The sequence below is a fragment of the Berghia stephanieae genome, chromosome 15 (assembly GCF_034508935.2).
Source record: "Berghia stephanieae isolate SIO BIC M18660-M18661 chromosome 15, UCSD_Bste_1.3, whole genome shotgun sequence".
NCBI classification, from domain to species: domain Eukaryota; kingdom Metazoa; phylum Mollusca; class Gastropoda; order Nudibranchia; family Aeolidiidae; genus Berghia; species Berghia stephanieae.
Window position 1 is genome coordinate 9,202,751 of NC_088374.1, and position 15,089 is coordinate 9,217,839.

General features: G+C 38.3%; 1 protein-coding gene across 2 annotated transcripts in view; it reads left to right on the forward strand.

Moving 5' to 3' along the window:
* The window catches only part of LOC144960262 (calpain-5-like), an 83,726-nt gene that overhangs the window by 28,315 nt on the left and 40,322 nt on the right, over positions 1-15,089 (forward strand). For both annotated transcript variants that reach the window (XM_078893297.1, XM_078893298.1), the window contains exons 2-7: positions 3,591-3,762; positions 4,788-4,919; positions 6,313-6,515; positions 9,488-9,552; positions 11,908-12,032; positions 14,173-14,244. In XM_078893297.1, coding sequence (XP_078749423.1) covers positions 3,607-3,762; positions 4,788-4,919; positions 6,313-6,515; positions 9,488-9,552; positions 11,908-12,032; positions 14,173-14,244 — 753 coding nt within the window. In that variant the 5' untranslated portion in view covers positions 3,591-3,606. The remainder of the gene's footprint in view (positions 1-3,590; positions 3,763-4,787; positions 4,920-6,312; positions 6,516-9,487; positions 9,553-11,907; positions 12,033-14,172; positions 14,245-15,089) is intronic.

Here is a 15,089-nt window from a genome sequence, read left to right on the forward strand (position 1 = left end):
TTTTTTTTTTTAATTTAAAATTTTTTTTTTCTTGCTTTGTCTGGCACCTTTCATATAAATTTTTGTTTTTTTTTAAATTGAGCCTTATATAGGGCAATATTACTAAATGTGCTCAAAGCGCTTTACAATGGGTCCCTGGTCAATAGCAACAATTAACATGTAGGACGGGACATGACGCCTGTTAGGCGATATTACAATTTTTCGAACAAAGCCAACGCTGTTAACGGCCAGGTATTCATTTTACACCTGAGTACGGCGAGAGAATGTGAGTAAATAGCCTTTTTCAAGGACCCCTTTTATGCGCCGAGCGCTAGGCTCGAACCCAGGATCTTCCGATCCGAAAGCGAATGTCTTACCACTAGACCACATAGTCGCACTTGTTTGGATCTTTATCTTAAACCGGTGTCTGGTCACCAACCATTTTCCAAATTTCCTCAAAACTTCATTGTCACACAACATAAAATAGAAATTTAAAACTCCAACTCAAAGGGAATAAGAACATGCTATAGATAGTATGCGCTTCGCTATCTATAGGGAATGAGATTAGCGGAAGAGTAGCGTCCCTTCATTGGACGTCACCTTACATCAAGAACGTCAATTTGGTTTAGAAGTGTCTCAAGCCGCTTTCACCGGAAGCGAGGACGAGAGACGCATGCGCACAACCAACATGACGTTCTCTCTCTAATAACTTTTCCGCCGGTGACGTCACAGACGATGGGTGACGTCCAATCAAGGGACGCTACTCTTCTGCTAATCTCATTCCCTATAGTTCTTATAGCTATAACAAAAAATTCCTTCAAACTATGTGATATCCAAAAGAAATCTAAATGAGAAAAACTGTTGAATGCATCATAACAAATGTGACGATTTTCCTATAGATAGTTCGAAGATGACGTCACTCAGGTCTTTGTTATTGTTTTTTGCCATCCGCGTTTATGAGTAATGCTCCCTGAACTGTATTAACCTGACTATAAGCGTTCATGGATACACACAGTTTTGTGTGTTGGTCCGTTATACTTCCGGATGGCAATGTTATGAGCTTCTCTTAGGGAGCGTTCACATATTACGTCATCAGCTAGGGGGGGAGGGGGGGGGGGTCTACCAAATGTTGACATGTGTTGACATGGGGGAGGGGCAAAATAAATTAGCAAAAAGGTGAAAAATTGATTAAATGATGGAATCATCAAAACCGATTGAACAGCTCAAACTGCTTGCTACCATTCAGTTTTGATTCTGAAAAGTTTTCTTCATCAATCATTTGATTTGGTTGTGTCTAGTTTATTAAATATATTTTGGAGTTTTCATCTGAAGAATGAGTAATACTATCAATTAATTTTATGTTTGGAAATTGAAACAGAAATTCATTCCACTAAAAGACTAATTTGCTATAAAATAATTTGCCTCCTATACTATTTTAAATTACACTTTCTGAAATTTTTTAAATAGCACCTGCACCAAGTAGCCTAATTTAAATAATGTTTGTTAGATTTTATCTTTGCAAATTTAAATTTTATGTCCCCATTGTATCGTAAAACATAAATTATCAACAGTTTCTGAAATTAATAAAATGTCTGAATGTGTTTTATCAAACGTTGATAATCAATGTTTATGGTTTGAAAAATGAATAATAAATATTGTGAAATTAAAGTTATCTTTTAGTTTTTATTAAATTAGATGACGTCATCATCTGTTGGGGAGGGGGGGGGGGGGGGGGGTCAGGTCAATGATGACAAGTGATGACTTGGGGGAGGGGGGGGGGTCTAAAAAGGGCAAATTTTTGATGACGTAATATGTGAACGCTCCCTTAGCCAAGCGCATACTATCTATAGTTGGTAAGGAAAGGGTTAATTTCTTTAATATGAAAGAGTTAAGGTTTTGTGACAGTGTGATATTGTAGCCTTTCTCATCCCATAGCTGTAGCTTGCCATTTGATAATTTCTTTTGATGAATTAGTGATTTTACCTGCTTTTGATTAATGTAAATGGTGCTGCTCGAAGCTCGAAGAAATAAATAACAATGTGAAATTGGATGTAAGCTTCCATTTAATATACGAAAACAGATAAATGTGACGTTTTGGGTTTCCCCTTTATCAACAAAACAGGATGAATAACACTACAGACGTAAATGAGATATCTTTTTGTTTATACATCTTAACAACACCACTACCACATTAACTCATTCGTCTGTAGTGCAAGTCACCTCGCCCTAGCTCAATGTGCGGCGGTGCACTGCGGCTGACGCCTGGATTATTCCAGTCTTCCCTTGGAATTCGACCCTAGAGACAAAGTTCCCCTATGGGATAAATAAAGGAATTCCTTGCTGTTTTACGTCCCGTAATCCTATGAATCTGCCTATAGATAGTATGCGCTTGGCTAAGAAGTTCACAACATTGCCATCCGGAAGTATAACACAAAACTATGTGTAACCATGAACTTTTATAGTCTGGTTAATACAGTTTAGTGAGAATCACTTCACTCACAAACGCGGATGGCAGAAAAAAAAAAAAACACAAGAAAGGCTTGAGTGACGTCATCTTCGTTCTCTCTATACATTTTACTTTACAAAGGGTCCCTGACCAACAGCAGTCTTTGCTTCGAACCCGAGTTCGATCACCCACCACTGCGTTGTGTGGTCTTGAGCAAGTTACCTCGCCCTAGGTGAATTTGCGGCTAGCGCCTGGGTTATTCCAGTCTTCCCTTTGAATAGACCTAGAGACAAATTTCCCCTATAGGGAATGAGATTAGCGGAAGAGTAGCGTCCCTTGATTGGACGTCACCCATAGTCTGTGACGTGACCGGCGGAAAAGTTATTACAGAGAGAACGTCATGTCGGTTGTGCGCGTCCTCGAGGACGAGAGACGCATGCGCACAACCAACATGACGTTCTCTCTCTAATAACTTTTCCGCCGGTGACGTCACAGACCATGGGTGACGTCAAATCAAGGGACGCTACTCTTCCGCTAATCTCATTCCCTTTAGGATGAATAAAGGGAATTTTTATTTATTTTATCTTTTAGATTTAAGTGTAGAATTTAATTATTTCTTCTGAGTCTGAGATTAATTCTCTCCTTACCAGCCATTTTCAGGATTTTACCCAAATATTCACACATTTTTTATCACTCAAACACAATAACAGTAAGTTATATCGATAACATAATTTCTTTAGCAAAACATTCTCTACATCACTCTGTTCATTGTATCGTAACGAATGTGACGATTTTCCTATCGTTGGTAAGCAGAGGATTAAATAATCCATTTGTGACCCTTCGTCTCAAAACGGCATTATGTCGGGATGGACCAGATTCTAAAAAGTCAAATTATAGTTAGAACTGGTCAAAAATATGAAACGTTGGCATTTAGCACAGTAAAATATGATATTCCTTCTCCTCTATAAAGCATATAAAATTAACTTAAGCATGATATTTCTGGCTATAAATTCCATTTTCAGCATCTTAATCATCCCGACTTAGTACCGTTTTGAGACGTTGGGTCACATTTTTGTAGGTATTGAATTTCGAAAATAATCCCGGTAACAGCTGGTAAGGAAAACGTTTAAAAACCGGTTGTTGTTATGATTTTTTTTTCTTCCAGACACTGACAATCCACCATGCCCAAGGCGTTCAAGAATCAGAATTATGCAGCCATCAAGAAAGCCTGCCTGGCAGAGGGCACGTTGTTTGAGGACCCTGAGTTTCCAGCCACTGCCAAGTCGTTGTTCAGCACGAGTCTGGACTCGGAGGGAATCGAATGGCTTAGACCAAAGGTAGGATGTCTGTTTATCATACCTATCTATCTGTCTATCTATCTATCTATCTATCTATCTACCTGCCAATCTATCTATCTATATATCTATCTATCGATCTATCTTATTTATGTTAAAATGTTAAGTCGTTGTTCAGCACGAGTCTGGACTTAGAGGGAAGCGAATGGCTTAGACCAAAGGTAGGATGTCTGTTTATCATACCTATCTATCTGTCTATCTATCTATCTATCTATCTATCTATCTATCTATCTATCTATCTATCTATCTATCTATCTACCTGCCTATCTATCTATCTATCGATCTATCTACTTTCCACTTTTTCAAACAATTAGCAGTAGCTCCCTCTATTCTTGCACCCCCACATCTTCTTCTTCTTCATTATCAGCATCATCATCATCATCATCATCATCATCATCATCATCATCATCATCATCATCATCATCACCATCATCACCATAATCATCATCACCACCACCACCACCATCATCATCATCATCATCATCATCATCATCATCATCATCATCATCATCATCATCATCATCATCATCATCACCATCATCATCATCATCATCATCATCATCATCATCCTCATCATCGTCATCATTACCATCATCACCATAATAATAATCATCATCATCATCGTTTTCGTTATGAACTTCTTTAACATCTCAAGACTGAAACTCATCAACAAATTATAAGCACTTTTAATTGATCGATATTTGAAGTAAAATATGTGACCCTTCGCCTCAAAACGGCATTAAGTCGGGTTGGTTAATATGTTGAAAATGGAATTTATAGCCAGAAATATCAGACTTGTGTTGAGTTTATATGAGTTATTGAGGAGAATGGCAACCATATTTTAGGGTGCTAATGCCAACAATTTATATTTTTGACCAGTTTTAACATTAAATTCGGCTTTTAAGGATCTGGTTCGTTCCGACATAATACCGTTTTGAGATGATGGGTCACATATATTCTGGCTATATTGATAACCTTTAGCACATTACTGATATGTTTTCCAACAGGAGCTGTGTCGTGTGCCCAAGCTAGTGGTAGAGGGCCTGAGTTCTGATGACCTGGTTTGCGATGACGTGGCCCGCTCTTGGTTTGCAACTGTCTGTATGACTTTGGTCAGGGAACCCAGACTTTGGCATAAGGTGCGTTACTTTGGCATAAGGTGCGTTACTTTGGCATAAGGTGCGTTGCTTTGGCAAGAGAACCAAAACTTTGGCATAAGGTGCGTTACTTTGGCATAAGGTGTGCTACTCTGGCATACTGTGCCTTACTTTGGCATAAGGTGCGTTACTTTGGCATAAGGTGCGTTGCTTTGGCATTAAGTGCGTTGCTTTGGCATAAGGTGGATACTTTGGCAAGAGAACCAAAACTTTGGCATAAGGTGCGTTACTTTGGTCAGGGAACCCAAACTTTGGCATAAGGTGTGTTACTCTTGCATACTGTCCGTTACCTTGGCATAAGGTGCGTTACTTTGGCACACGGTGCGTTACTTTGGCATACGGTGCGTTACAAGTCTGAAATAGATATCAATGATAAATAAACGAGTAGACAAACAGTAAAATAAGTAAATGAGAAAAGTAAATAAATATTTGCATAAATAAATAATGAATAAAAATAATAAATATACATATGTTAAGTCTCTTTGAATGCATAACACTTCCTTTCAGTTTACCGCGAGTGATTTTATTGATTTTATTGAGTGATATATATATAAGGTCACACAGGCTTATAATTATATAAAGATTTGTCTATGTCTAAGCGCTTCCTAGCACATTTTTCGGAAAGAGACGCTAAAGATATTACTCATCATTATTATTATTATTATTATTATTATTATTATTATTATTATTATTATTATTATTATTATTATTATTATTATTATTATTATTATTATTATTATTATTATTAATGATAATAATAATAGTATTTTCATTAGTAGTATTATTATCATTATCATTATCAATATTATCATTATCATTATCAATATTATTATTATTATTATTATTTTTATTATTATTATTATTTTTATTATTATTATTATTATTATTATTATTATTATTATTATTATTATTATTATTATTATTATTATTATTATTATTATTATTATTATTATTATTATTATTATTATTATTATTATTATTATTATTATTAATATTATAATTCCTATTTACCAAGACATAATACCGTTTTAATGCTTTACTATAAAGTTAATTTTAGATCCAGACCACCCCAACATATGTGACCCTCCGTCTCAAAACGGTATTATGACGGGATGATTCAGACCCCAAAAAGTGAATTTAGAGACAGATTGATGAGAAATTGGAGCTTAGAAGATTTTACAATGAAAGAAATAGTCTTTATACTCCAGCATAACGTAGAGAAATTAAATTGAAGTTGGATCTTCGTGGCTATGAATTCAATTTCCCTTACCGAGTGGATCCTGACATAATACCGATTCGATACGGTGGGTCACATATTATTACTGATTGGAGACGTTGGGTCACCATATATTTTTTTTTTCATTGCCCTAACCAGGTTGTACCAGAGTCTACAAAACAAGAATGGGATGTCAAGAACCCATACGCTGGCATCTTCAAATTCAGTGTGTGGCGTTTTGGGGTGTGGACGGAAGTCGTCATAGACGACCGCCTGCCCACAAAAGACGGGAAACTCATCTACTGCCGGTCCAGCGCAAAGAACGAGTTTTGGTCGGCGCTCTTGGAAAAGGCTTATGCCAAGTGAGTGTTTAGTCAGTAGAGGGATATCGTCATCGTCGTCGTCGTCATCGTCATCATCATCATAATCATCATCATCATCATCATCATCATCACCATCGTCATCATCATCAGCATCATCACATCATCATCATCATCATCATCATCATCATCATCATCATCATCATCATCATCATCATCATCATCATCATCAGCACCATCATCACAATCATCATCATCATCATCATCATCATCATCATCATCATCATCATCATCATCATCATCACAATCATCATCATCATCATCATCAGCATCATCACCATCATCATCATCAGCATCATCACCATCATCATAATCATCATCATCACCATCATCATCATCACCACCAACATCATCATCATGAATCATTATCCTTTCAAATGACATAGCACGTGCTACATATAAATTTCTTTGGCAAAACAAGATCTACAACACATTCATCATCATCATTGCCCTTTTCACCCTGGGCCAGGGTATAGGCCACAGACAAACAGTTTCCATCCTTCTCTGTCCTGAGCTAACTTTTTTTATTATCTCATTCCAGGTCTTACCACTTCTCTGTATATCAGCTTCTTTAATTCTTATCCATGTTCCTCGTGGCCTTCCCCTTGATCTTCTGCCCTGAGGGTTCCAGTCCTATACTTTCTTTGTTTTAGTGTAGTCGTTCTTTCTAAGCGTGTGTCCAATCCACCTCCATCGTCTTCTTCCTTTTTCGGTTACTCCAAGTGCGGTCTTTAAAAAAAGTTGTCCTTCAGAGCTGGGTGGGGTTCCTACCTCCCATAGCGGGCAGGGAGGTACTTGCAGTGTCTTCTATCCCCTCTTATGTTTTCCAATTGCTTTCTGTCTTTGTCTTGGTATGAGATTATTTGTTTTAGTCCTGACCTTGGACGGAGTCCTTGGCTGAGAGGGAAACAGTCGAATGTATAGTTATAGTTTTGGGAGATGATATTTTTTCCTTGTAAATCATCTCTCTGTTATGTACTGTTACTCTTTTCATTTTTAACATATGATTTGTAAACATTTGAGTGTGTTCCTCCTAGTGGGGACCTGTGCTTGTGTCTGGATGAGACTTTTAGGTGATCACAAACTAAGTACTTTGACGGTGTGCTTTTGGAATCTACATCTGTTCCCTATTTGAACCAATTCCCCTTTGTCTCACCTTTTCTTTTGTGCTTTAATTGTAATTTTAGAACTCTTTACTATCCCATTTTCTTCCTTTTTACTGGCACTGATATGACCTTAATGTGTTGCAAGCGCCGCAAAACCCTTAAAAACAAAAACAAATGTCCTTCAGAGCCTGAATTTTCCCGGTTTCTATAGCGTGGGCAATAACAATTGTTTGCTACCCTTTAGTTCGAATCCTAGTCTATCGCAAAGTACTGTCCACCATATCTAACAGATCCAGTTCCAATCGCTGTTGGATGGAAGATGAAGGGGGGGGGGAGGAGGGGTGAATGGGCGCGGGGGGGGGGGGATCTTGACTACACATTGGATCGATCTTGGTACCTTTATGTGTGAAGAAAGTGCTCTACCAACTGAGCCATCGGAAACCCGAGGTCTTTTAGCTGTAACAGAAAAAAAAAATCTTCAAATTCTATGATGTACAAAAGAAATCTGAATGAGAAAAATGTTGGTAATAACCTGACGAATGTGAGCATTTTACTGGAGTTGATAAGGAGGGAGTTAAAAGTGTTGGTTGTAACGTGACAAATGTGACGATTTTGCTAGAGTTGATAAGGAGGGAGTTAAAAGTGTTGGTTGTAACGTGACAAATGTGACGATTTTGCTGGAGTTGATAAGGAGGGAGTTAAAAGTGTTGGTTGTAACGTGACAAATGTGACGATTTTGCTGGAGTTGATAAGGAGGGAGTTAAACGTGTTGGTTGTAACGTGACAAATGTGACGATTTTGCTAGAGTTGGTAAGAAAGGGGTTAAAAGTGTTGGTTGTAACGTGGCGAATGTGACGATTTTGCTAGAGTTGGTAAAAAAGGAGTTAAAAGTGTTGGTTGTAACGTGACAAATTTGACGATTTTGCTAGAGTTGATAAGAAAGGGGTTAAAAGTGCTGGTTGGTTAGTAACGTGACAAATGTGACGATTTTGCTGGAGTTGGTAAGAAAGGGGTTAAAAGTGTGGTTGTAACGTGACAAATGTGACGATTTTGCTGGAGTTGGTAAGAAAGGGGTTAAAAGTGTTGGTTGTAACGTGACAAATGTGACGATTTTGCTGGAGTTAGTAAGGAGGGAGTTAAAATTGTTGGTTGTAACGTGACAAATGTGACGATTTTGCTGGAGTTGATAAGGAGGGAGTTAAAAGTGTTGGTTGTAACGTGACAATGTGACGATTTTGCTAGAGTTGGTAAGAAAGGGTTAAAAGTGTTGGTTGTAACGTGGCGAATGTGACGATTTTGCTAGAGTTGGTAAAAAAGGAGTTAAAAGTGTTGGTTGTAACGTGACAAATTTGACGATTTTGCTAGAGTTGATAAGAAAGGGGTTAAAAGTGCTGGTTGTAACGTGACAAATGTGACGATTTTGCTGGAGTTGGTAAGAAAGGGGTTAAAAGTGCTGGTTGTAACGTGACAAATGTGACGATTTTGCTGGAGTTGGTAAGAAAGGGGTTAAAAGTGTTGGTTGTAACGTGACAAATGTGACGATTTTGCTGGAGTTAGTAAGGAGGGAGTTTAAAATATTGGGTTTATCGTGACGATTTTGCTGCAGTTGGTAAGGAAGGAGTTAGAAGTGTTGGTTGTGTCGTAACGAATGTGAGTATTTTGCTGTAGTGGAGGGAGTTAGAAGTGTTGGTTGTGTCGTAACGAATGTGAGTATTTTGCTGTAGTGGAGGGAGTTAGAAGTGTTGGTTGTGTCGTAACGAATATGACTATTTTTCTGTAGTGGAGAGAGTTAAAAGTGTTGACTTTATGCGGATTTCACTGCGTTTGTACAAAGTCTTTGTGTTCCAGACTGTTTGGAGACTATGAGGCAATGGCCGAGGGACGGGCTGGAGATGCAATTGTTGATTTCACCGGTAAGGACAATTTTCATATTTCTCCCACCTCAAGTAACTTGAGCTTTTATATAGCGCTATATCCACTAAACGTGCTCAAATCGCTTTATAAGGGTTCCCTTTCCAAAAGCAACTCTTGACATGTAGGAATAGACACGATGCTTGTTAGGCGATATTACATTAAACAAAAAAAGAATTTCCGATAGAGACAACGCTGTTAAAGACCAGGCATTCGTTTTACACCTGGGTACAGTGAGAGGATAATATCAGTGAAGAGTCTATTCCAAGGACTCAATTATACACCGATCATAATGGTACTCGAACCCCGGACCTTCTGATCTGAAAGTGAGTGTCATACCACATGACCACATAGCTGGTCAAACCTTTAAAAAGATGGTGTACATACAGCTTCGTGGTCTCCCCGCATCTTTCCCCTTAGAATTGGTAGATTCCTGGTTTGAGTCTTACTCCAGGTGGTGCCATGTTAGAGTCCTTGGAAAAAGTCCCTTAGTCACATTCACTCACTACACTTAGTGTAAAATGACTACCTGGCGGCAAGTCATAGTGTTGTCTCTACTGTAATTGGATTCAGTAGTCTGATGTCACGCCGCCCGTCAACGGCGGAAGAAAATCATTACTTTTTATTCTTCAAGCTGGCTAGAACTTTTCATATGTCTTGTGATCAGAATGTGTAAAAGTCAAAACATGATCAAATTTATGTATTTTTTCCCTCTGGATACGATTTTATGCCTGCCGGAGAAATATTTCATACGGGCGTCCGCCATTGTTCCGATAGTTTAGAGCCAGTGTTACTAAGTTACCATGTGTCATTAGGAAGGAAGTGACGTTACGACTATTGAAGAGTATTGTAGAAGTAGAAGTGTCTTTGGAGAGTCTCATTAAAAGGAGAAGATGGGGCATGTCTGTCGCAGACCTGATGAAACACTGATAAGGAAGGCTCTGCGATGGACACCTCAAGGAAAGAGGAAACGAGGCCGTCCCAAGGAGACTTGGAGACGTACCGTAGAGAGGGGCCTAAAACAGAGAGGTCTGTCTGTCTGTCCCTCGAGATAGCCCCAAGAATAACTGCTGACAGGACCAGGTGGAGATTCCTTACATCGCCTCAAGTGCCGGCAGGCCCGGAGAGGATTGAGTGAGAGAGTAATAAGTGTCATACAAGGGTTATGTCTTATTCTGCATGTTAAGATCGGCGATGTGGTCTTGTGGTATGACACATGCCTTGGGATCAGAGACTCCTGGGTTTGAGTTCAGCATTGAGCGGCGCATAGTTGAGTCCTTGGTAAAGGCTCTTTACTCACATTCTCAAAGCATTCTGGTCAACATCAACACTTCTTAACATATCAAGGTAAAATGACGCCTTTTAGCGATTTTAATTTTTTTTCGGACAGAGACAACGCTTTTAATGGCAGGTACTCATTTTACACCTGAGTACGGTGAGAAAATGGGAGTAAAGAGCCTTTTCCAAGGATATCAACTCCGATCCGAAAGCTAGTGTCATACCATAAGACCGCAACTTTTGAGTTTCATTTACTTTTGTAGTAACTTTCTGTTCTGGAGGGTCTTCATGATACATTGTGAGGCAATTGATTGAATAAAAAACCCCCCCGAAAAACTCAAGAATTTATGAAGCGCAATTTCCACTAAACGTGCTCAAAGCGCTTTACAGGGGGTCCCCAGCCAACAGTAACTTAACATTTTGGAAGAGACGTGTCATGTCGCCTGTTAGGCGATATTACATCTTTTTTTTCCAAAAAGAGACAACGCTGTTATCGGTCAGGTACTCATTTTACACCTGAGTACGATGCGAGAATGTGAGTAAAGAGCCTTTTTCAAGGACTCAACTATGCACTGCTCAGCGCAGACTCTTACATGTTATGTGTTAACGTTGGCTAGGGACCCCTCGTTGAGCCCGTAGAGGTATTTCATAAGGGAGTTCGCCATTGTTCCGATAGTTTAGAACCAGTTACTAAGTTACTATTCGTTATTACGAGGGAAGTGACGTCACGACTGTTGAAGCCTATTGCATCATAGATTATCTCCTATTCCCCCCTCCCCCTCTACCCAGGCTGGGTGGGGTTCCTGACCTTCCACAGTGGGCAGGGAGGTACTTTCTATGTCTTCTATTCCCCATTTTCTTCCTTTTTACTGGCGCTGATATAACAAATTTGTATTGTAAGCGCCGTAAAACCCTTAAAAACAAAAACAAACAAACAAGTATTTCAGAAGGGAGTTCGCCATTGTTCCGATAGTTTAGAACCAGTTACTAAGTTACTATTCGTCATTACGAGGGAAGTGACGTCACGACTGTTGAAGCCTATTGCACCATAGATTTATCTCCTATTCCCCCTAACCCAGGCGGTGTGGTAGAAAAGATTTCCTTCAAATCCTTGACATACTCGGATACAACGGCGAAGAACTCGGTTTTCGGGAAGCTGAAAGATGCCTATGAGAACAAGGCTCTGATGAATTGTTACATCGAGGTTGGTTGTTATAACAGTTAGTTATTTTACGTGAATCATCGTGTCGAAACGGTATTATGTCGGAATAGACCATATTCTAAAAAAAAGTCAAATTAAAGTAAAACTTGTGAAAAATATAAATTTAACCGTAATATAGACTGTAAAATACGATAATCATTCTCCTCAATAAAACATACAAACTCAACCCAAGTCTGATATTTCTGGTTATAAAATCAATAATTATTTTCAGCATCTTAGTCATCCCGCGTTTTGGGGCGAGGGGTCACATATTGAATTAACGCATTAGATACTTAGTAGTTGCTCGAAGTTGTGGACTGTACAAAGTTATATTTTTTTTTTTTAAATTGAGCTTTTATGTAGCGCAATATCCACTAAACGTGCTCAAAGCGCTTTACAAGGGGTCCCTGGCCAACAGAAATATATAACATGTAGGACGGGAGATGACGCCTGTTAAGCGATACTGCATTCTTTTTTCGGACAGAGACAACATTGTTAACGACCAGGTACTCTTTTTACACCTGAGTACGGCCAAAGAATATGAGTAAAGAGCCTTTTCCAAGGACTTAACTATGCGCCGAGCCAGCGAGGCTCGAACCCAGGACCTTCCGATCCGAATGCGAGTGTCATACAACAAGACCACAAAGCAGCACAAACAAAAATAAATATAACACCTGCAAAAAAAAAAAAAAAGGAGATACTACCAAGCATGGAGCGTTTTGGGCTCAAAACCCTTCTCAAGCCAACAAAAAAAAAAACAAAAAAACAAAACAAATGAAAACATAAATAGATAGTTCGAAGATGACGTCACTCAGGTCTTTGTTATTGTTTTTTTTTTGCCATCCGCGTTTATGAGTAATGCTCACTGAACTGTATTAACCAAACTATAAACGATAATGGATACACTCAGTTTTGTCGTGTGTTGGTCTGCTACACTTCCGGATGGCAATGTTATGAGATTCTTAGCCAAGCGCATACTATCTATACATTAATAATGTATTTATGTCTTCATTGTTTGTGTTTTGTTGGCTGAAGAAGGGTTTTGAAGCCCGAAATGTTTCATAAACCTCCTTAAGCCAACAAAACACCCGATGAATACATACATACTTCTTTATGTTTTCATTGCTATATTGCTGTTGGCTGAAGAAGGGTTTTGAAGCCCGAAATGTTTCATAAACCTCCTTAAGCCAACAAAACACCCAATGAATACAAACATACGTCTTTATGTTTTCATTGCTATATTGTTGTTGGCTGAAGAAGGGTTTTGAAGCCCGAAATGTTTCACAAACCTCCTTAAGTCAACAAAACACCCAATGAATACAAACATACGTCTTTATGTTTTCATTGTTATATTGCTGTTGGCTGAAGCAGGGTTTTGAAGCCCGAAATGTTTCACAAACCTCCTTAAGCCAACAAAACACCCAATGAAAACATACATACGTCTTTGTGTTTTCATTGTTATATTGCTGTTGGCTGAAGCAGGGTTTTGAGCCCAAAATGTTTCATAAACCTCCTTAAGCCAACAAAACACCCGATGAATACATACATACGTCTTTGTGTTTTCATTGTTATATTGCTGGTGGCTGAAGCAGGGTTTTGAAGCCCGAAATGTTTCATAAACCTCCTTAAGCCAACAAAACACCCAAGGAATACAAACATACGTCTTTATATTTTCATTGTTATATTACTGTTGGCTGGAGAAGGGTTTTGAGCCCAAAACGATTCTGGTTTGGTATTTTCTTCTTTTCTTTTTTTTTTCGAAGCCGTTATATTTTTTTGTTTATTACTAGATACTTAGTCTATTTCTTGATTGTATCAACAATGCGGTTTGTAGTTTACTAACGAAAGAGTGAAAATGGAAAGTCTTCGTATGGGAACAAAACAGACAATGTCTGTTTCCAATGTCTGTTTCCATTGTCTGTTTCCATTGTCTGTTTTGTTCCCATACGAAGCCTTTCCATTTTCACACTTTCGTTAGTATTTTACGATCACCGGCTTCAGGCAGCCCTTACCGATTTCTACTGTTTGTAGTTTGTGGCTTTAAAAAAAATGGAAACAATGATGTTAAATCTTTATGCTCCAGTTTCTCCGTCATTTTTTTTTTTCAATTTTGTTTATTTATTATTTATAAAAATTTCAACAGACGCAACCGTGGTTGGCTGGTACAGATGGACCCAAAGGGTTAATCAATGGACTTGGATACGTCATCACTATGGTGAATTGTTTTCATTGCACATTATCAAACATCATCATCATCGTCGTCGTCATCATCATCATCATCATCATCATCATCATCATCATCATCATCATCATCATAAATTTCATACTTTTTCAACGTGACTACGTGTAAAAATTATTTAGAAGTGAAATTAAGCATTGATATTTCCCGAAGATGTACAAAAGGGGTTGAATTGAATCATTTATGACAAGAACTCATTCTCGATAAAAATTGTCCTTAGGCAATATCTCATTTCAAACCTGTTCACCGTCCGACTGATTATGTCATTCACTGTAACATATTTAACACATGCGCACACAGAAAAACAACATGTGCTATCATCAGTCTGCCACTCAACTCAATAACACCACACAACACTGTCACATATGTGACCCATCGCCCCAAAACGGTATTAAGTCGGGATGGTTAAGATGTTGAAAATTGAATTTATAGCCAGAAATATCAGACTTGTGTTGGGTTTCTATGTTTAATAAGGAGAATGGATACCATATTCTAGGGTGCTAATGCCAACAATTAATATTTTTGATCAGTTCAACATTAAATTCGGCTTTTAACTCACTCAACCCTAACACCGACAATATCCGTAGTTTACCCGAGTGTTTCCGGACAACATGGCTGACACCTGTTGACATTGAGCTTCGGCTCAGTGGATAGTCTTATGTTTCCATTTATTCACTGTGTGGAATCTTTAATTTTTACCTGATGTGGACTAATCTTAATATTGGAACTTTTAACTTAAGATCTATTAAAAGTAACATTCGAAAGGAACAACTGTGTCAAGATTTAGAAAGTTATAAAATCGATGTGTTGTGTTTACAAGA